Genomic DNA, 23,731 nt, shown 5'->3' on the forward strand with positions numbered 1-23,731 from the left:
TATAAGGGTGCTTTTAACTTAGCTGTAAGTGATGTCCTAAGGGGCTTCTTAGGAGGTTGAAATGAAATATTCTTTTGAATAAATTGAACAGATTGAACGTCTCTTTCTTTAGTTGGCTGTGTTTTTTACTGGCTTCTCAGTCTGATACCATATTTTCCTGAATTGGCGACCTCCATTTCCAGATTGTTCTTGGTTTATAGGTTAAGTCCCTCATATATTCATTGCTGTCTGGGTGTGAAGTCTTTTAAATCATTATTTTTGTGCTATTCAGAAGGCTATAAAACAGCAATGTACTAACATGTGTGATTATGCAGAGGGTGGAAGGTTTGCGCTGTCCATGGAGACAAGGGGCAATTTGATCGCACTAAAGCAGTGACATCATTCAAAGATGGAAGCTGCCCTCTTCTGGTAGTTTCTTTATTCCAGCTTTAAATTAGACCCAAGCCTTAAAAAATAATATTAGTGCATGATTCAGGGTGAAACAGTAAATGTTGCAGTTTTTTTCTTTGACATGACTTTAAATATTTACTGGTTACTTGCCATAAATTTTTAGATACAATACGCTCTGAAATGTCTTTTGTGGCTGTAGATCGCTACAGATGTAGCAGCAAGAGGCCTGGATATTCCGGATGTAGAATATGTAATCAACTACAGTTTCCCCTTGACCACAGAGGATTATGTGCACCGTATTGGACGGACAGGTCGTGCAGGAAAGAGTGGAATTGCACATACTTTCTTCACTCAGGCAGACAAGGTCTTGAAGCTAACAATTTCTTACTCAATGTTCTAGTGTTTGAGGGATACATACTGCATGATTCTAATTATTTCAGATTTGGGACATAAAGATCCCGGGAAAACAAGCACGAAGATAAGCCCCTAGTTGAGGAAGAAAATCACGCATGATCGCGCATGCTCATTTTTTTTTGGATGAAACCTATTTGTCATTACATTATAAAGATTAGTCCCCAAGAAAGGGCCATGTAGCTACAATGTCAAAAGATCTCATTATATAACAAAAAAGTAGGATAATCAAGATCCCGCACATGCAGGCAGTCAAAGAAGGATTCCAAAGAGAAGCCATGTCAACCATCTCATAAGACCCATGTGCCCATGTGTCTCTACCCCCACTCACCATTTTCCCACTCTAGTGAATGTTACAAAACAGGATTCTTAACAAAAATGAGCACATATTTATGGTTAGGCTCTAAGGTGATTGATTTACAAGACCATCCGGATTCCCAAATGAGGATGTGATGTTTTTCTTCATTTCTGATCACAGGCCAGGGCTGGAGAGCTTGTGAATGTGTTAAAGGAAGCAGGACAGACTGTGCCCCATGAGCTTTCAAAGTTTGGAACCTCAGTTAAAAAGAAGGTATTTGTTTAATCAGTGTTTGTAGAACATATGCAACTTGCCTCTTTTTGTTTATCCTCAGTTAAAAAGAAGGTATTTGTTTAATCAGTGTTTGTAGAACATCTGCAGCTTGCCTCTTTTTGTTTGTGGAAGCGTTAGAACTTAGTTTACTTTATTTACAAATGATTTCACTTTTTTATCTAATGTATTTTGAACTTGTGAAAGGGACAAACGACCCTCAGCTTTAAGGGGTGACAATTGGCTAACGGGCCACATGAGTTTATCTCATATACAAGTGGGCTGTCGAAGTGAGAAGGTTTATAATGCTTTCTATGGGGAGGGGCCTCATATATTACTTGGGGAATAAGGAACTCCGAGGGTGGCTAGGAGGAGGCTTGGGACCGTAACACTTTTCCCCTTATGATTAGATAGGTGTCCATAAAACTTCGACAAGGTAAAGCATAAGCATTTTGTCTGTAGCATGGTTCCCCTTTCAGACAATCTGATGAAGTTTCCTTGACTCAGAGGATACCTTTCCTAAACAATATCATGTACAAGCTCACATATTCAAAGCATTGTAAGACTTTTGTTAGTAATTCATTCCTAAGTCCCAAGTGGATTGGGATGGCTGCACTTCATTGAACTTGGAATTTGTCTTTCACAGGTTTAGTGAAAAACTTTTGGCATTTTTCACCTGAATCTACAAGGCATAGCCATGATTGCTATGAGGTTTTTCGAAGTATCACAATTTCTTGTTCCGAGCATTGATTGATTTCTCCACACTTTGAGATAAATATCAGGGAGGATCTATGCGATTATTTAAGTTGTCTGTTGTATCATAGTTGTACAAGTCTCTAGGTGTGTAGCATACAAGGCTTGTTAGGTGTGAGCTTTGGAAGATTTCTTTTTCAGAATTTTTGTAAACTACTCGGTGCTTTCTATCAATTCAGACAACGGATTTTGCAGAGGCATTTGAATGAGATGATTGCGAGTTGCCAAACACATATACTTGAACTTAAGAGTTTGCAATTAAGCTGGAATTAAGACTTATACAGCTTAAACACAAAGTGACATAATTGGAAAATGCAATATGATTGAGGGGCCAAGACGGCCCCCCCCCCTTATCCAGGCTCACTTTATTCTTGAAAATGGAGATACAAGACCAAGGTGCAATGCACCTTCCAAACTGATGAACTCAGTGAAAACCTAGGACCTAGATACAAGACTCAAGAGCATATGTACAAGGTAGACAACAAAAAGGAGGACTCCAAGCTCAAGTTTCAGCTCTTGGCTTGCCCAATCCACAAGGAAGAAGCCTGCAACAATCACCACTTACATCCAACATTAGAGACAAACACTAGTTTCTAGAAAGATAGTAGAAACAACATGAAATAGTGCTGTAAATGAGATAAACTTGACAATACAGGCTCCCTTCGTGACTTGACCCTTTTGTAGATGAAGTCCTTGATGCCTCTGAAGCTACCTTGGGTGAGGAGAGTGTGGAAATGGGGCTGGAATGAGAACAGCTTAGAAAAACAGGCTGTAGGCTAGAGAGAGAAAGCTTTTATGGAGTGATAGCTGTAGAGAGAGAGTACCAATGCTGATCCCAAGGGAGGAGATGTAAGAGAGGAGCTGCTGCTGTTCCAGAGGTGCACAGAAAGGCATATTTCTGCAAGGGAAATGGGCTGGAACAGTAGAGAGAGAAATTCTGCAGTAGAGAGAGAAAGACTGCAGCAGGAGAGAAAAAGCGGCTGTGGCTGCTCCAGGCTAGGTGAAGGAGAGAGGATGCTGCTGCTGTTCCAGAAGAGCTGAGAGGGGGCAGATTTTTGGAGAGGAGGGGCTGGAATTGTAGAGAGAGAATGTGCTGTTGTAGAGAGAGAAAGTGCTGCTGAGGTGAGAGAATGGCCTGGGGAGAAGCTGGCTGCACCCAAGCAGCTGGAGAGGTTCTGCTGCATCATCCAAAAGGAGGGAGAAGAAAAGTGACGAAATTTTCATGTGTGGAATGAAGGGGAGAGGCCTTCTTTTATAGGCTCAGCCCCCCCCCTAGGCCTAGAGTGGAAGGTGGACACTTGTCCCAGATTTTTAGTGGGCTGCAGTCCCAAAGAGGACAGCCCACCACCTGCCCCAAATCTACCAGATTTGGGGCCAAACACTTGGCCTGCATGCCCTGCCACTTGCCATGCATGCTGCCACATGTGTGGGACAGGTGGACTGACCTGCCAGCTCAGATTCCATGTGGCAGTCTGCCACGTGTCAGCTGCCACGTCACTCCCAAAAACCCTAAAATTTTAAAGTTGTCAGAATTTAATTCTGATCGCACCCACGGGTTCCTAACAGCTTAGACTATCTTTTGACGTACTCTAAGGTCATAATTGAGCCATACTGAGCTCATTTGTTTGTCGTCTTATCTTGTATCTCCATTACTCTTGGCATGCTGCCAGGCCCACACCCAAAGCTCAGGGAACATTATCTTGAATGGTTCCTAGGTCGGTATGCAATCTGTGCATTTGATTGGTCCCATGTTTGGGTACTCAGGTGGGGTGTGGTTTCTAGATGTCCCTCTCAAAGAGAGGCCATCACTCTTGTGGGTCACTAATGCCCATAACCCCAAGCAAGGGGGTCCACCCTCAAATGCTAGACCTAGTCCCCATTGTCCGTAACTGAACAGAAGGAAAACATAATAAGCATACTATTGAAAAACAAAAAGAAATAGTACCAAGCAAGTGGATACATGTTGAAGCAGGATGACATTCCCTCCGTCTTTCATTCGGTTGTCCGCAACTGAAATGCTTCCTCATAAGCATCCAGGATTTCAGGACACTCCTGAAATGTAGCTCTGTCCACCCATTGGGCATCGGTGGATGGGAGCCCTCTGAACTTCAAAAGGTACATTTTGCGAGTCGTGCCTCGACGTCCCGTAGTGAAGTTATGCAAAATAATTTGCTCGGGGATCAACAAGATCTCAGTGTCCTCTACTTCAGGTGCATCGTCCAGTGTGGGCTCTTGAGGTGGTTCCCCAATGAAGGGTTTCACCAAGCTTACGTGGAAGACATTGTGGATCTTCCAATGCTCTGGAAGTCTCAATCGGACTGAGACATCATTTATTACCTGCAACACCTGAAAAGGACCATAATATCGAAAGGATAGCTTGAAGTAGATGCGCTTTTTGCCCACTTTGGTTTTTAATCGGGCTTTCTCAAATTTCAATAAGACCCATTGGCCTTCTTTCACTGCACACGCCCTCCGTCTTTTATTTGCAGCTGCTCTTTGTTTCTCCTGTGCCTTTTGAATGGCTGCTCGAACTATGGCATAAGCAGAGTCATAATCCTCCACGAATTGATCAGCGGCAAAGATTCTCTTTTGTTTGCATGAGTGGAGTTGGTAAAGATCTACCATATACAATTTCGAAAGGAGCTTTTCCAGTGTTGACCATAGCTGCCCACCAGAGTGAAGCACGGTCTTGCATGTGTAGGACGGCAAACCGGATCTTCGCCTTGTCTTCGTAGTTGTCCCCCTCAAAGAAATACTCGAGGTCTCGGATCCAGGCCAGCAAGACCTCGGGCTTGTCCTCTCCCTTGTACTTGGTAAACTTGAAGAGCTTATCTCCAAGAGGTACCTTATGCTTTGCATACCTTTGTCTCCGTGGACGTCTCGAAGGAGATGGACTCCGATGACGCCGTCTACCTCGAGGAGGGGAAGAAGAGGATGATCTTCCCTCCTTGTTGGAGTTGGTGTTGTCCGCACGGCTTCTTCCTTGGGATTGGGGCCCTATGTCATGAATTTCTGCTTGGTTGCTTTCCAACACTTGAACCTGTTGAGCAATGTTTGCCAAGAGAGCACTCAACTCATGCAGGTTAGGAGGAGGGTCAGGTCCATTGGCTGCCATGATGACAAGATGACTCAATGAAGGAGAGACTCAACAAGAGAAAGCACAGAGTACAGGACCACTGCCTAAGCTCTGATACCAATGTAAACTACTCGGTGCTTTCTATCAATTCAGACAACGGATTTTGCAGAGGCATCTGAATGAGATGATTGCGAGTTGCCAAACACATATACTTGAACTTAAGAGTTTGCAATTAAGCTGGAATTAAGACTTATACAGCTTAAACACAAAGTGACATAATTGGAAAATGCAATATGATTGAGGGGCCAAGACGGCCCCCCCCCCTTATCCAGGCTCACTTTATTCTTGAAAATGGAGATACAAGACCAAGGTGCAATGCACCTTCCAAACTGATGAACTCAGTGAAAACCTAGGACCTAGATACAAGACTCAAGAGCATATGTACAAGGTAGACAACAAAAAGGAGGACTCCAAGCTCAAGTTTCAGCTCTTGGCTTGCCCAATCCACAAGGAAGAAGCCTGCAACAATCACCACTTACATCCAACATTAGAGACAAACACTAGTTTCTAGAAAGATAGTAGAAACAACATGAAATAGTGCTGTAAATGAGATAAACTTGACAATACAGGCTCCCTTCGTGACTTGACCCTTTTGTAGATGAAGTCCTTGATGCCTCTGAAGCTACCTTGGGTGAGGAGAGTGTGGAAATGGGGCTGGAATGAGAACAGCTTAGAAAAACAGGCTGTAGGCTAGAGAGAGAAAGCTTTTATGGAGTGATAGCTGTAGAGAGAGAGTACCAATGCTGATCCCAAGGGAGGAGATGTAAGAGAGGAGCTGCTGCTGTTCCAGAGGTGCACAGAAAGGCATATTTCTGCAAGGGAAATGGGCTGGAACAGTAGAGAGAGAAATTCTGCAGTAGAGAGAGAAAGACTGCAGCAGGAGAGAGAAAGGGGCTGTGGCTGCTCCAGGCTAGGTGAAGGAGAGAGGATTCTGCTGCTGTTCCAGAAGAGCTGAGAGGGGGCAGATTTCTGGAGAGGAGGGGCTGGAACTGTAGAGAGAGAATGTGCTGTTGTAGAGAGAGAAAGTGCTGCTGAGGTGAGAGAATGGCCTGAGGAGAAGCTGGCTGCACCCAAGGAGCTGGAGAGGTTCTGTTGCATCATCCAAAAGGAGGGAGAAGAAAAGTGACGAAATTTTCATGTGTGGAATGAAGGGGAGAGGCCTTCTTTTATAGGCTCAGCCCCCCCCCTAGGCCTAGAGTGGAAGGTGGACACTTGTCCCAGATTTTTGGTGGGCTGCAGTCCCAAAGAGGACAGCCCACCACCTGCCCCAAATCTACCAGATTTGGGGCCAAACACTTGGCCTGCATGCCCTGCCACTTGCCATGCATGCTGCCACATGTGTGGGACAGGTGGACTGACCTGCCAGCTCAGATTCCATGTGGCAGTCTGCCACGTGTCAGCTGCCACGTCACTCCCAAAAACCCTAAAATTTTAAAGTTGTCAGAATTTAATTCTGATCGCACCCACGGGTTCCTAACAGCTTAGACTATCTTTTGACGTACTCTAAGGTCATAATTGAGCCATACTGAGGTCATTTGTTTGTCGTCTTATCTTGTATCTCCATTACTCCTGGCATGCTGCCAGGCCCACACCCAAAGCTCAGGGAACATTATCTTGAATGGTTCCTAGGTCGGTATGCAATCTGTGCATTTGATTGGTCCCATGTTTGGGTACTCAGGTGGGGTGTGGTTTCTAGATGTCCCTCTCAAAGAGAGGCCATCACTCTTGTGGGTCACTAATGCCCATAACCCCAAGCAAGGGGGTCCACCCTCAAATGCTAGACCTAGTCCCCATTGTCCGTAACTGAACAGAAGGAAAACATAATAAGCATACTATTGAAAAACAAAAAGAAATAGTACCAAGCAAGTGGATACATGTTGAAGCAGGATGACATTCCCTCCGTCTTTCATTCGGTTGTCCGCAACTGAAATGCTTCCTCATAAGCATCCAGGATTTCAGGACACTCCTGAAATGTAGCATGAGAGGGTGCAAGGAGTTGTGGGAGGGGGATGACTAAGGGCTGAGAGACAAGTGGCTGACAGAGTTGTGAGAGAGGCAAGACTTGAGATCTCCAGCAGAGCGGAGGGTGGAAGGAATACTCCAGTTTCAAGGAAAAACCCACCAGAGGTACAAAAAACCGCAACACCCAGAAAGCAATAAGCAAAAAAAAAAAGTTCTTATTTAAAGAGAGAGGGAAAACATAAGAGTGCACCCTTTGATTTGAAGTGTTCCAAAACGCCTTGTACGCTTTGAATCACACTTAAGGTGCGCGCACTGGGATCAACCATATATACTGTCAGCTGGGTGCATCCTTTCTCCCAAAGGTAGAATTATTGCAGACTTTGGTCTTGAAGGATTTAGTAGATGAAATATTCGGTGGGTAGCCATGCCAATCATCGTGTCACATATTACAAGTTTGGAGATAAAATCTCTAAGCTTCTTCTCCCAAGATCATTCTTCCCCTTTGACTTTTAGAGTTTCCCTTAGAACAAAATCCTGATATTTGGGTCAGACTGTTTTCATAAGTTACACCATGTATCTTCTTTATTGTGGAGATTGGGGATCCTATCGCACCTCAACCTTGGTGGGTTCCAGCCTGTCTCACTGGTAAAGACTGAGAGTTGTTGGATGTTTAAGGAAGTACAGACAAGGGAAAATGTATGCTGATGTGCATGATGGGGATCGAACCTTGGCTAAAGGCTTGATTGTGGTGGCTCTCAGTTCAAGACTTGATTCAGCTAAACCATCAAAGAAAGTTTAGAAATGCAGGTCAACCCAAAATAAAGGTAAAAGCCATTATTGCAGGAAGATGCAAGGAATGATGGGACCTGCTAGAGCTGAAGAATTGCAGCTCATGCACAATGATGTGTGCGTCTTATGAGGACACCATGTTTTGGTCATCATTTGTATTTTGTTGCCTTCATAGAATGATTTTTTGAGCTCCTCATGGGTATATGCCTTAGAAGAAAACTAGATGTCTCTCAGTGCTTTAAGGAGTTTGTGGCTATGGCTGAAAATGAGTCTAGGTGCAAAGTGTAGACATTGAGGAGAGATAGGGGGGGAATTATGTCAAATGCTTTCAGAGATTTCTTGAGGGAGAGAGGGATTATGTATCAATGTATAGCCCCATATACACCTTACGAAAATGGTGTTGCTGAGATGAAAAATAGGTCTTTGATGGAAATAGACAAATGCATGATCAAAGGGAGAAGGTTGCCACACAGATTTTGGATGGAGACAACAGTGCATGTAGCACAAATTAAGAACAGACGCCCAATCAAGGCCTTGAAAATTGTGACTCAGGTGAGATGATACCATGTCCAACCACAAGGAATTTGAACCTGAAATGCAAGTTTCTCCCCTAGTGCCCAAAGCAGGAGACCAAAAGTTATGACGGCGGTAAGCTCTGCCCTCACTGCTGTAGACAGCAAAAATTCACTTATCATCTAGAGACTAGCCTGCTTCTCAACTGACTAGCATATATGCATAGGCTCTATAGCCAAACAGCCTAAGGTAGTCCACCCTAGGTACAAATGTCACAATTTCAATTATAACATCAACCATACATAGGTCCATGTGCACACATGATAAACGAGAAATAAAGGAAGAGAGTACACGACAACCGATTGGGTGTGAATAAGGTGCACCCCCCAACTGGCAAGCCAGCTGTATTTATCGATTGATGCTTAGTGCAATCAAAACTTTGGCCAAAACCTTTTTGATGACTTTAGACTTCCGGACTTCTGAGACTAGACTCAATGACAAGAACATCTTTGATCAGCCCAAGAAAAGAAGCCCTGGCAACCCTTGAATGAAGTAAAGTACAAGAAAGAGATGAGGGGTTTTGTCTAAGTGAGAAAACCCTATCTAATCACTAACCAGAGTTAGGGATTACACTGTGGTTAGGGGGAAAAACCTCTAAGAGGGAAAAGTGCTCCTAACCCACTTATTACATTACATTGGTTACTGCCTAGAATATGATAATAATTCAAACACCCCCCTGCATTGCCAATGTGGTGTACAAGGTAGTGATCAATCACCAAAAGGAGGTAAGTTTAGGGCACTGTGAAATTCCTCAAAGTTCTCACGTGGAAGTGCTTTGGTGAAGATGTCTGCAACATTGTCATGTGTTGACACATAGATCATACTGATCTCCCCTGCATGCAACTTCTCTCTGACATAATGATAATGAACCTCAATGTGCTTCGTGTGAGCATGAAACACATGATTCTTTGCCACTGCTATAGCACTCTGACTATCATTGAGAATTGGAGAAGGACCCTCCAATAAGAGACGAAGATCAGCGAACAAACGTCGCACCCATACACACTCAACTGTTGCTGTGAAAGCTGCCCTGTACTCAGCTTCACATGAGGAAGTAGTCACTGTAGATTGCTTCTTGCTCAGCTAAGAAATGCAAGCTTTGCGCAAAAAGAAACAATTACCACTAGTGGAGTGCATGGTATCATAGTCTCCAGCCCAATTTGAATCATTGTAAGCATGCATCTGCAAGTCACCCCCCCTGGGGAACATCAAGCCAAAAGACTACGTGCCTTGCAAATAACGGAAGATGCGTTTTACAGCCTGCCAATGTGTTGTCTTTGGGTTGTACATATATCTGCTCACCTGAGATATTGCATACTGAATATCGGGCCGTGTATTGCACAAGTAGATGAGGCATCCAACAGCCTAGCTGTAAAGTGTGAGATCCATTGATTCACTTGCATCATACATAGTAAGCTTCAGCCCCGGCTCCATGGGAGTGGCTATAGGCTTACAATCATGCATGTTGAACCTATTCAAGAGCTTCTGCACATGCTTGGATTGAGACATAACGATGCCACGCTTGTCTTGTATAAATTGGCTCCCCAAATAAAAATTTAACATGCCTAAATCTGTTATGTCAAATTCAGCTTTCAACTCAACTTTGAAATTTGCAATTATATCCTCATTGGACCCTGTGAGCAGCATGTCATCTACCTAAAGAATGATAACCAAAATATCCCCCCCATCCTTCTTGATGTAAAGGGTGCTTTCCGTGGGACTATTATGTAACCCCTTGCTTGCCAGGAATGCATCAATCTTGGCATACCATGCACGTGGGGCTTGTTTCAGCCCATATAAAGCTTTGTTAAGCTTGCAAAGCTGAAGTGCATTGCTAGAAAGTTCAAATCCAGTAGGTTGTTTGACATAAACCTCTTCCTGCAAGTCCCTATTAAGGAAAGCTGTTTTTATGTCGAACTGATGGACATTCCAAACAAAATTTGCAGCCATTTCAATAATTGACCGTATGGTGGTCATTCGGGATGTAGGAGCAAAAGTCTCCTCATAATCTATGCCTTTCTTCTGTGCATAGCCTTTGGCAACCAGCCTTGCCTTGTACCTATCAATGGACCCATCTGGCTTCCTTTTCACCTTGAAAACCCACTTGGTACCAATGGCATGCTTACCTAGTGGCAAATCCACAACATCCCAAGTCTGATTTTTCTCAATGGACTGTAACTCATTGTGCATGGCATACATCCAATGCACATTATCCTTTGCTTCTTCAAAAGAGTCAGGCTCCTCTTCATCAAGAAGAGTCCTTGCATAAGCTGTCTCAACTAAAAGAGCCCCCCCCTGCGTGCAATGGGGCAATGGGGCCTCCAGCCTACTCTCTCTGAGAGTCTGTAGCAACCAATTCGGAACTGTTTTGGCTGCATGTATCTCTTGAATTTCTTGCTTGACAACTTCATCCACACCCTGTGGAGGTACAAAATCAACCTGTGGTTAAATCGGGGCATGTGGATCAGGGGGAGGTTGCTGTAAATTCTGATTTTCAGCATGAACCTCAGCCAGGGAACCAAATGCTATTGGAAGCATCCCCTCAAAAACATCATCTGAAGAAGTTGGAATCTGAAATTCAGCATGTGTATGTGCTGAATTTTCAGAGAAAATAACATCTCTACTCACAAAAATCTTGCGTGAAGCAGGATTGTAGAGACGATAGCCTTTGCTTTGTGAACTATACCCCACAAAAATGCATTAAGTGCCTTATTTGACAATATGCCATACCTCATAGGGAGTGATTATCTTTAAAGCCTTTGTGGGAGCCCGATTCAAAACATAGTTGGCACAGATGAGGCCTTCAAGCCAAAACCTGTGAGGCAACTTTTTACTGGTAAGCATGCATCTATCCATTTTCATAAGAGTGCGATTCTTGCGCTCAGATTTGCCATTGTGTTGAGGTGTAAGCCTCACTGTAAGCTGATGTGTAATGCCTTTCTCCTTCAGAAATGCCTCAAACTCATGAGACATGTACTCCCCCCCTCTATCTTTGTGAAGTGTCTGTACCTTGAGTCCTATCTCATTCTCAACCATAGCCACAAAGTGTTTGAAATGCATAAACACTTCTGATTTTGCCTTAAGACCATAGACCCAAGTGTAGTTGGTGAAGTCATCTATGAATGTAACATGATAAAGATAACCCTCAAAAGCAAGTGTCCTCATGGGACCGCAGACATCACTGTGAATAAACTGTAATTTACGTGTAGCTTTCACTGCGCCATCCTTCTTGAAAGAAAATCTATGCATCTTGCCAAGGAGGCAACCCTCAAATGCATGAGGAGGAGGTGACTCCAACGGAGGCAATGCATCAACCATAGCATGCTTCTAAAGTGTCATTAAGCTGCCATAGCTCATGTGCCCATACCTGGCATGCCATAACTTTGCATTCTGCATCGCAGCAGTGGGAGTGCTCACTGATAATGCAAGATCGTATCTTTTCTCATATAAATCAAGCTAAAAAAGACCCCGATACAAAGTGCCAGACAACATCAAAGCATAGTCATTCTCTTTGTCTTTGACTACACACTTAGCATCATGAATTACAACCTGAAATCCTCCTCTATTAAGAGAGGACACTGAAAGCAAATCCTTCTTTATGCCTGGCACATAGAGAACATATGAAATTCTGAAATCTGTGCTATCAGTGGATGTGAGAATAATGTCCCCTACTCCACACACTGAATAAGAAGAATTATTTCAACAAGTCACCTTCTTTTCAGTAGGTGGAGGATGCAGAGATGCAAACAGGCTCTTCTTAGAAGTGATGTGCTTTGAAGCACCACTGTTAAAATACCAAGTATTCAGTGTCTCATTGACACTGAAAGAGCATGCATCCTTTGAAGGATCATAACTGCAAGTCAAGAAAGCATAGGGATCATCATCATTAGTGGCTGTAGCATCTAAACTACCCACTGAAAAATCTGAAGTGCAAGACAGAAAGGCATAGTGCTCTTCCACAAAGTTGGCTGTAACATATCCCCCATCATGTGAATGAGGAGCTGATGCATCTGACACATCCATACCCGAATCCCTTTTCTTCTCTTTAGCTATGCGCTTCTTGCATTCTCCAATATAATGAGCTGGCTTCTTGCAGTAGTGGCAAATGCCCTTCTTTTTCTGCTTATCTGCATCACCCTTAGCCTTATAAGAGGGCTGTCCTGAATCAGTTTTATGCTGATGTGTGGGTTGATTGGCATGTTGCTTTTGCTGCCCTTTTCCTTTGGGCTTAAACTTGGAAAGCATGGCATGCTCGCGAGCTTGGGTTGCCATATTTCTTCGTGTTTGCTCCTCCTACAACAAAAGTCCTACCAACTTGTGAAAGGAGAGAGGATTGCTGCCCCCCCTCAATGACAAATTCAGCGAGGTGTGGAAACCAAGATAGGATTCAGGAAGAGAATTCAGAGTGGTGGTAATCATCTCTAAATCCGGAATGACTTCATCAATATTCAGCAGTTGCTCCCTCAAATCTTGAAGCTTTGTGAGGTGAGTATTCATGGAATCTTGCTTATCCATATGCGTATGAGAAAGCTCTCGCTTTAGAAAGGAAACTCTGGCATCATTTCTTGCTGCAAACATACTCTCTAATATCTCCCAAGCTGCCTTTGATGTCTTGCATGACCGAATGTGAGGTATAATGAACCTCTTGAGAGAGAGAGAAATCACTGATAGAGCTTGTGCATCTCTAGAATCCCATCTTTTATGCTCTGCTGTGGGAGCTCCTGGAGCGGCAGCTCCAACTACTTGTGCTGCATTTTGACCTCTACCCTTGCCTCCAGCTGTAGGAGTGACAGGTGTGGCCACTATATTTGGTCTTGCTTCATCTCCATTGACCTAATCCCAAAGATGTCTGCCAACCAAGATGTTGCGAACCATAAAACTCCACAAGGAGTAGTTGGTGCCATCCAACTTATTCTCGTGTGTGAGGACTCCGAACACCTCATTGGGGTTGTTTTGAGCCATTTTTGCCAGATAAAATAAAAAATATAGCAAATTGAATAAGTAAAACCCCTTCCTGGGATGCAAAATGCACAAGTAAAATCTGCCAGAGAAAATCTGCCCACAGTGACAAATACTGTCACAGCCTATCAAAGGCTCAAAATGCACCACAATGCTCTGCCGAATGCTCAAAAATCTGCAAATAGAATCTGCAAAAAGTCTGCAAATTGACTCGTATTGAGTCCAGAACTGCTTGCAAACTTTCAAAATGCTCTTTTACCTGCAAAATTGCGACCCAAATGCAAAAGCTCCAATTTCTTGTGGGAAATTGCATACAAAAGAGGACAAAAGGTCTGAAAGCCCCAAATGTTGCACAATTTGCACTCTGCCTGCATCCAGTGTAATTGCAAAAGCCCCAAATTTGTTCAACACCTGCAAACCAATTGCAATGTCTGCCCAAAAATTCAAAATGCCCCAAATTTTATAGCCAAAAAATGGCTCAAATGCACAAATGCGTGACAAAAGCGCCTTTCAAAATGCCCCTGCAAAAGAAAGCTGCTCAAGGTACTAATGCCTCCAAGTTGTACGGACTGACAGTACAGAACTGTCAGTATGGTGAAGTACAGCTGTACGGGCAGTACCGCCTGTACAGATGGAATCCGTACACTTGTACAGAAAATTACTGCCTTGAAGTACGGATGAGCTGTTAGCTGTTGTACGGCGGCCTGTACAGGATGCAGGTACATTGACAGTACAAACGACGTCCAGGTATGGATTGTATGGCGCTCCAACAGAAGTTGTATGGAATGCGGACGGCGTTGTACGGAATGGTGGTGCAAGAGTTGTACAGGCGTAGTACGATGGATTAGTACGGACTGTCAGTCCGTATGTCGTACGGACGTCGAAGTGTACAGACGAATGCTGCACCAGAACTTGTATGGGGTGGGGGCGCAGGCTGGTACGGGGCATGCAGTACGGATCCGTACAATCATACGGACTGTACGGATAGAAGGTTGTGGGCTGGAGTTATACGGACGGGAGCTTAGTGCAGGGAGCAGAGAGCAAGTACGGAAGCAAGGAGCAGGTTCGGCAAGGAGAGCTGCTCTGATACCAAATGTGAGAAAACAATGAGAGAGCAAGAGTGAGCAAGAGAGAGTGAGCTGGTTTTGTCTAAGGTGACAAAACCCTATCTAATCACTAACCGTAGTTAGGGATTAGACTATGGTTAGGGGGAAAAGGGAAAAGTGCCCCTAACCCAACTATTACATTACATTGGCCACTGCCTAGAATATGATAATAATTCTAACACATTCACGATGAGGACACTTCATATTGGGGGCTGATTTTGGTTTCACATGGATTATCTTTGTCAAGTGCTTGGGCTGCTAGGTTGGTGTGGGGATCTCTCCTTCGCAGCAATTTGGTCTTGCGCTGGAGAGTCTAAGGAGAAAACTCCTATTTTGAAGTTTAATCAAACTTGGCCTCGCTTCGATGGTGGTGGTTGTTAAGTGGGTGCTGCTTGCCAGAGCATGGTCTATTTGCTCATCAGTGCCACTCTAGGGATTGCATCACTCGGCTTAAAAGGCCTTGCGTAACTCGACTGAAAAGGCCTATAAGGAATTTTTAATGGAGTGGTCTAGATGGTTCGACAGAGACTATAACTCTGCGGAACTGAAAACTTGCTGATATTCTATAATTCACACTTGCTATGGCCAATTCGATTTGTTAGTGTACACTCTAGTTGAAACTGAAATTCAGGCGATGGAAGAGAAATGGCTTGAAAGGTAGAAAAAGCACTCGAATGAGAGAGAGAGAGAGAGAGAGAGAGAGAGAGAGAGAGATGTATTAACGTCTGCAAGAGGCCTCGCGGGCCTATGAGACAAAGTGCAAAACCAAAAGGTAACTCATACAAGACAATGAGGGCTGCAGCAAAGGGTTCACTAAGACCCTTGCTGAAAACTGAAAGCTAAAGTGCTAAACTAGTGAACAAAATACTAGAGTAGCAAAATAACAGAAGAGTGTCAGGTGCTCAGGGCTAGCACTCCTTGTACATGCTCAGGTTCCACATATCCAGGTCACCTTGTGGCTCTCTGATGAGATGTGAGGAGCTCCTGTATCTGTGTTTGTCGAGCTATCTTACGACGTGGGGGAGGGCGTGGTCTCCTCGATCTCTGGATCCGGTGGGCTATGTCAAGGGTGATGCCTCGTCTCTGGCGGTCAACTCTGAGAAGGGCTGAGATAGACTGGGCCTTGATCGTGCATGCTTTGGTCTCTCTCCGTGTCGCACGTGGGGTGTGTGTCCCTCGTTTGATAGCATCATGGTGGACAATCCTACTGCTAATCCATGATGCTCTCGTCTCATCAAGCTCCTCTCCCTCAGTCACACCGGCAGCTGAGTCAGATGCATAGAGGTTTGTAACAAAAGTCTTTGATCTGTCAATCTCGGTGACCTGTGGCATCAGTCCATGCTGCTCTGTGGTTTGTCGCATCAATGTGTCTCTCTGTCGACGCATCTCAATCAGGTAGAGCCCAACACAGACGTGATCGTGAAAATGCATGAGCCGTGTGAAAGGACGGAAGCCATGTCCCTCCTGAAAGAGGCAGTGATATTGTCCCTGGATTTCATAATAGACTGGGCAGACACAGAAAATGCTCCTTCATCTTGATCTCCTCCATCTTGCATAGTGTGCAAGTCCTTTCCTCTCTGGGTATGCTTGGTGCAAGTCCTTTCCTCTCTGGGTATGCTTGCAACTCTCCTTGCCTCAATCCTTAATTGATGTGATGAGACTCGTAACAGTGACCAATGGCAATCCTCAGTGCATGTGAGACTTTTTGTCCTCGAGATACTGAGGTCTGATGACAAGGATGTGCTTTGAGATCCTCAGGAAGTAGTCATGGTAGAACTGGATCTTGCTAGAGAACTACCGTTGATCTCATCTCGTTGTATAATCTCGGGTGGTGCGTCTAGATTGTATTGAAAGAGGGAAATTTTGTCCATCTGAATGTCGTGACCACCAAACCATGTGGATATCTGTGCGTACCATGCTGTATCAATACCGCTCTCTGCTATTCTCCTGGAGGACTCTGCTAACCTCAGTGGTCTCCACTGGGGTAAGGCTCAGACTCTGTGGAGGAATGCCACCGTTTGAAAGATGGCATCGACCCGGAGAGGGGTCATGGTGAAGCCCTCAAATCTCTTCCACTCTGTCGCTGAAGAGTCACTCCCCCAGAAAGGTGTTGCATACATGGCAGTCGGTCTCACTAGCGTGTCAAAAAGCCAACCCTTCGTCGGGGGGTCTTGGAAGTGTGCTTGGAAGCATTGCCTCTCTAGTTGGGCTAGAGCACTCCGTCCTCGTGTGAGTCGTGCCATACCCGCATGGATCATCGTGAAACATGGTCCGGTGAACTCTATCCCCAAATATGTGTAAGATTGCAATATCTCCACAGGCTCGCCATGGTATGTAAAACTATGGTGACGGGACAGTGCTCGCGAGGTGTTGAAGATCATAACCTTGGTCTTCCCAAGGTTAACTGTCAAGTGTCTCTCTCTGCAGAACATCTCCAAAGCCTCTAGATGTTTCTGCTTTCCCTTTGCTGAGGATGATATGGTTTTGGGGCATCTTCCCATCTTGAACACGTGTAGAGCGTGTCATGGGAAAGGATATGGTGGTAACATCCTGTATCACCGATATAAGGGTGTGTGCTGCATGTGCGAGGTCTATCCCATCTCCAAGTAGTATTGGAAGCTTAGAAGCCAGGTGGGTCACGTACACCAGGTCGAGCACGGTCAAAATGGATCTGAACGCGAGTGGGTGGTGGGGTGGCCCTCCTCATGGTTGGCGTGGCGACCGCTATACAGAAGGTAAGATATGAGTGGGGTGGCACAATAAATCATGTATTCGAGGGGCAAAGGCTAGTGGACCGAGCAGGTAGTCTACCGTACTACTCCCCCCTCCATGTGGGAAACAGGTGAGCCCGCTGAAGATGGCCATCTTCGGAGACCGCTATATATGATCAAGTCATGTATAGCCCCCGTATGTTGTCACTGGTGCATCTTCATCTGCCGAGTGCCTCACGATCCCTAGCTCTGCCAGTCAGTGGTGACCTCTTGCGCATAAGATACCGTGTCTGGGGGAAAGTAACACACTGCAATGAAGGTCGGCCATGTGTCTGGTAACTGAACATGAATCCACATGTGCCGTGCATGCTTCTCCCTTCGTATCACAGAGAGGAGTGGCCTCAGATTTGATCTGAAGAGAACAGCCACACCTCCGGATCCTCGTATCCCACTATCCCTCCTCAGCTCTCTCCTATGGGTAGACTCCCATGTGTATCCTGTCAGTGTGGGTAGCCCTCTCTCTGGGCTCTCATGTGTCTCGGTGTAGAGGATCACATATGTGTTATTGTATGTCTCCAAGAACCCCCTTGGGTCAACAGACCAGAGGTTGCCATTACAATTCCACACTGCCATCCTCAATTTGTTTTGCATACTCGCCCCATTGTTGTTTAGACACCGTCATGTGCTGTCCCCTTCTCCTGCATCTCGTTCTCCTTTTGCTGCCCTCTCTCGAATGATCAGCTTGCCATCTCTGTAAACTGCAGCCATCACGTCTCTGTCTCTACACCGCTGCCTACGCTCCTCGTCGCATGAATACAAGGAGCATGATTGCTCTCTAATTTATAAGCTTGACACAACCAAAAAGCTAGGCTTGCCCAAAAAGTTGGAGCCAACTCTTAGCGAAAACCAGACAACTTTTCGTAGAAAGCAATAGCTTTCTTCACCAAGTAGGCAATCTCTGTGCTTTTAGCCTCGTGGCCCCTCTTTTAGGCTGCTCGCCCCCTTGACATGTGCTTCCCCCCCAAAGATGGGCACTCCATATCTGCTTTTCTCTACTTTTTGTGCTTTTCCCCTTAAAACAAGAAGAAGTCTACCACTCTCCAATCCCTTGTCACAATTAAAACATGTCTAGCTATTATTTGTTAGCAAAAAACATGCATACTTTTGCGCTTGACTAATCGTACTCCACTGGGGGTGTCCCCATCCTGCACATGGGTAAACAGTTTACTCTTCTTGACTGCAGCGAATACTCTTTGACTGAAGCCAAGAGCCTTTGACCGAAGTCAGAACTTAATATGTTCTCTCTTTTATTTCTTGGGACATCAAAAATGCCATTTTGTGAGACACCAAAGCAAGGGTGGCTTGGGAGACTTCCATCTTCCCCAGATGGGAACGGGTCCTCAATATCATTGAGCTAGACTTGCAGGGCAGGGTCTTGTTGTGCAAGCTGGCGGTCAGGAGACCTTTTTTGCTAGGACAGGAACCGTGAAAAGATTCTTCTATTTTGAATACTTTTGTTCCTTGTCTCTTCTTCATGACTTGGGGTTTTGTGGCTTGGCTCTCTCTTTTTGGGGGCCTTAGGTCTTTCATGAGAACCATGACGCTTCTTGGGCTCTTTCTGTTTTGACGACATTTATGCTCTTTGGATGATGTTCCTGGCCTTGCTTACAGACCTAGACATGCCCTATTGAAAGAAATATATCCAGAGATGGGCTTAACTATTGCAGATTGCAAGGGGGGGACGTGGATACAAACCACAGCGAATATGGCCGGCGTGTTGAGTCCTAGCGCCCTGACAAACAGGAGACAGGGGGGCAAAAACTACGTGAAAGCAAAATCAGACTACGTGAAAGCAGCGATGTCCAAGCAAGCTCTAGCAGGAGCATTCCCGATCTTGGAGCAGAACACGAGGGGATGGATAATCTTTGACGCCTATGGAGGGGTGATGAACAGCATAAGCTCAGATGCAATCACGTTTCCTCACAGAGCTGGCAATCTGTTTGGGATTCAATACCAAGCCTCTTGGAGCAATGATACAGGGTCGCCCGATGCAGCATTGATTTCATGGTTGAGGGGATTGTATAGCTACATGATCGATTACATCTCGCAGGCTCCCAGGGCTGCCTAGGTGAACTATATCGATCTTGATCTTGGCGATGAGCCAATGCAGGCCCCAACTATTTTGTGCACAACTTCGACCGACTTGTGAAGATCAAAGGCCGAGTTGATCCTGGCAATCTGTTCAACAATCCTCACAGTTTGCCCACCACATTGTAGCTGATCGCCATTATATTTTTGATAGCCACAAACTGTATAGTTTTTAGTATTCATAAACTTGTTGTAAAAATCATATGTTTAGTGTAGTCATAAGCTATATAGTTTTTAAAAATAGTAACAAATGTAGATGTTTTTGAAAGAAAGTATCTACATGCCAGTGGGGAGGCCGTGTATGCCGACTCGTAGCTAATCGCATATGTATACAAAATATCTATGTCACATATGCCTGTGGATGGTCCGCATACGATGACCTATAACTACTCACACATGGATGTAAAATATTAGACAATATATTATCATTTGTAATTATTTATTAGGAAAAGAGAATTACTTGACTTTGGTCGGTTATGGCTCGATTTTGCTAGCTGATAACAACCCGTTGAAAGTCTAGCCGATTGTGATGTAGCTTGCAATTGCCAGCTTGTATCAACCCGCAAATTACATGCAAGAGATTATTATGGACCACACTTTTTTAGTTACTAATAAGACACAATTCATGGCATATTATAACCTGCATTGCATTGTAGATTGTAATACTTTATTTTCATAATAATTAACTAAACCTTGGTTAGATATATTAGGTATGTCTAAACTTATGTCAGGTAGACGTCTCCACTAGTGTGTGTGAAATACGGGCATTCACGTACAAAGCATGATGTCGCAAATGGTCATAGTGTAGATAGATGCTTACTCGGGAGAGAGCGGGACATGGGAAATGGCAACTTACCATCCCATGCATGTTTCCATAGGTAGATTGCCATGTCTATAACCATCCAATTATGTCAACAGGAAGCAAGACGATTGGATGGTTGCTCTGTCTCGAGGCCTAGTGCACGTACATTGTTTTTTGAAGACATATCGATGACATGGTCTTGAATTGCTAAAAACATATTAATGATCTAATATTGTTTATTTCTTTTACATGGATAGCAATCATGGCAGAGAGAGAAGATAGGGTAGGACAACAACATCGCTCTCAGATACACCCGTTATTGTACACACCTTGATGGCCATTTGGGTGAGCATGTAGGGGCCTTCTCGGGCAGCTTCTACACACCTTGATTTGGCTAGTATTTGGTCAAATACTGTACACACCTTGATGGCCATTTGGGTGAGCATGTAGGGGCCTTCTCGGGCAGCTTCTACCATGAGTATAGTTTTGTTAAGTAGTGGAGTGGCTCCCCGCTTTTCTCGGAGTCCACCATAGGGTCGAGGTGGCACTTTCAGCCTCAACCTTGGTGCTTCTCTAGCGCTCTATGATGAGCATGTTTTTCGCCCACTTAAGGTGTTTTGTTTCTCATGTCTTGCATGATGTGAGCTTTGCTCGAGGTTTCTTTCATACTTAATAGAAGGCTCTTCATTGGAAAAAAACGAAAAACCTATTGGTTTTTAGATGCCTGGTCAAGAAGACACAGTTTGCAAGCTGCATAAGGCACTTTTTTGGCTGAAAACAAGTATTATGAGAAAATTCATACATATTTGACCAGTCAAGGTCTATAGAATAGTGCTTTATGTCAAGAAGTATTTGCTGATAGTCATCTAGTATGTGGATAATATGCTGCTCACAGGCACAAGTGAATTGAAATTGCAGAATTCAAGAATGGTTTCGAAGCTTCATTTGAGATGTCAGATTGGGGGTTGTTACATTATTATTTGGGCATTCATTGCATGCAAATAGATGAAGGCATTCAGTGCTCCCTCCATCATCTTGATCTCTCAAACATGTGATAATTGATGTTTTTCCTTTGGCTCTGGTTCACTCAGAAAAGGAGAGCCTTGTTATTTAATTTCAGACAGTTATTAAATGAAGACACTTGTATAGTCAATCTTTTATCCATCTTATGAAGATTGCAAAGTACAATGCATTGACTATCTGAGGTTGTCATGTTAAATTTTGAGGGATGCTTGAAATCTATTATTATTGTGTTATGGTTCTCCAGGAATCTAAACTTTATGGAGCTCACTTCAAGGAGGTTGCAGCTGATGCTCCTAAGGCAACCAAGATCACTTTTGACTCGGACAATGAGTAAACAATGCTTGTGCCTTGATAGTGTGCTGAGCCAGGGGCTGATGCTCCTAAGGCAACCAAGATCACTTTTGACTCGGACAATGAGTAAACAATGCTTGTGCCTTGATAGTGTGCTGAGCCAGGGGCCCTGCTGCCAGACTTTCTTTTACATGTAGGAAATGGAGAACTCACATGAACTGTACATCGCGGGAGCTAATTCTTTCCCCTTTAAAGTCGAGGTATTTATAAAGGTAGTAGATGCTTCGGGAAACCTCAATGATTGCTCGAGCCCTCATATCTCCTTCCTTATCAACCTAAAGTTTTGTAATTATAATTTATTGCAGTGTTTGCAGCCTCAAGTTCGGTCTTCATTGGTTAGATTCATTGTGGCGAACTGTACAATGCAGGAGCTAATTCTTTGACCCTTAAAGTCAAGGTATTTATAATGATATTTGTCTAGTTTCCATTGGTTAGAGAGAGTTCCAGGTTTGGTGGCATATCTTCAAGACCTATCCTTGATAAAAGACAGGTTTATTCTCAGAATGTGAAATGGATGCTGTATGAATGACTTTAAACATTTTTGTCCTTTGTATCCATTTGCAACCGGGAATATTGGAGACTAGCCCCCCTCAAGCATATCGCTTGTATATTTACGTCTGTGTATGGTCGTCAGCCTAGTAAGATTTTATCCTGTTTTAAATGTTTTGTGCTATTGTTCTACAGACATGCATGACCAGATTTCTGGGTAACCTTTTGAATTTTACAATGTGTTACAAGATTGGCAGTCAACAACAAGATACATACTGTTTATGCCAAGTAATTTTAATTGTCATGCTCCATTAATTTTGTGGGTTGGAGAATGCGTGTCTTACATGAATAGAGACTTCCTTTTGTGTTTGTATTACTAGATCAGATGCAGTAGGAGGTTCATCCTGATCTATAGGCATCTTTATCTTCTAATCTTAATGTAAAATGGGTTGAAGATTTTGTTAGATATCAATGCTCCACTCTCGTGTAACTACGCGAGAACCAGCTAACTCTACTTGTAAGCCCCCCATATGAGGAGAAGGCATTTTGAGTAGCTCGGTTATCCGGTAGGTCCTGGTTTGGATGCCAGATGGGGGCCATGTGTGACATGATGGCTGGACGGCTTCAGATAGAGTTGGCACACCGCCAACTAGGCTACATGCAAGTGCGGGAAGGCATCCCATGATTGACCGCAGTGAGGGTAGACGAAGCATTTCTCGGGGCAACCCACTCTTGGGTTGCGGGGCCCGTTTGGAGCCTCAGATGATTCCGGATGGCTCTGGGATGAATGGTAACCGTAGGTTAGTTGCTCTATTTTGCGCACTGGTTCTATCGTGTGGTCGGTAGCCATTTTCAAGACCGATCCCCAGTCGGTCGTTTTGGGCGGACTGGGTCGATCACCCAATTGAGTCTAACCGACTACGACTGGTGGCTATATAAGAGCAAGCCCGTGAAGCCCATTTCATGACTGGCTACAGCAACCTTGATTCCTTAGCATCCAGTATCCGTCCTCTACTGTTTCTAGCACGCCATCAAAGCTTCTCTCACAGGAGCGCACGGTTGGGAGGTAGCGTCATCTATTGTATTAGTTTTACAGTAATCAAAATTTTGATTCTCCATACTATCTGCTTTTCTCTCTTGCGTACGAGAATCTGTTAAATCAGATGGAGTTGTAAAACAGTTGTCCGATGCTCTTTATGTGTCAGATATCAAGAGGAACTTGTTGTCCGTTTCTGCGATCACGGATCGGGACCTCAAAGTTCAATTCGATAAGAATGGCGCACAGATTTTGGATCGCCAAGGGAAGGTCGTTTGTAAAGGTACACGGTGCAATATCTACGAACTCTCAGCTTTCAGTGCTCGAGCCGATGTGAAGAACACTAAGCTGTGGCATGAGAGGTTTGGTCATCTAAACCTTAGTTCTTTAAAGGAGATGCATAAAAGTGGAATGATGGCAGATCTGTCCGATGTATGTGAAGCTTGCATGATGGGCAGGCAGCATTGGTAGCTCTTTTCTAAAGAGGTCAGCAAGGCAAAGGCTCCTCTAGAGCTCGTTCACAT

At 44.3% G+C, this 23,731-nt stretch overlaps 1 protein-coding gene across 7 annotated transcripts in view; it reads left to right on the forward strand.

Moving 5' to 3' along the window:
- STRS1 (DEA(D/H)-box RNA helicase family protein) overlaps window positions 1-22,469 on the forward strand; it is a 103,795-nt gene extending 81,326 nt beyond the window's left edge. The window contains exons 10-14 of one of the 7 annotated variants that reach the window (XR_015542904.1): window positions 315-408; window positions 590-754; window positions 1,280-1,372; window positions 21,576-21,894; window positions 21,988-22,469. Coding sequence is in view for 2 of the 7 variants with exons in the window: in XM_087391637.1 (XP_087247763.1) it covers window positions 315-408; window positions 590-754; window positions 1,280-1,372; window positions 21,576-21,629; window positions 21,717-21,752 (442 nt within the window). In the remaining 5 variants the exon portion in view is untranslated. Of the gene's footprint in view, window positions 1-314; window positions 409-589; window positions 755-1,279; window positions 1,373-21,575 lie in introns of all 7 variants that reach the window. The other 6 variants (XR_015542906.1, XR_015542907.1, XR_015542905.1 and 3 more) reach the window with 6 other exon arrangements.
- Window positions 22,470-23,731: the final 1,262 nt, after the last annotated feature.

The sequence above is a fragment of the Dipteris shenzhenensis genome, chromosome 20 (genome assembly GCF_047967505.1).
Source record: "Dipteris shenzhenensis isolate YYH24624 ecotype China chromosome 20, Dip_SZ_1.0, whole genome shotgun sequence".
Lineage (NCBI taxonomy): Eukaryota > Viridiplantae > Streptophyta > Polypodiopsida > Gleicheniales > Dipteridaceae > Dipteris > Dipteris shenzhenensis.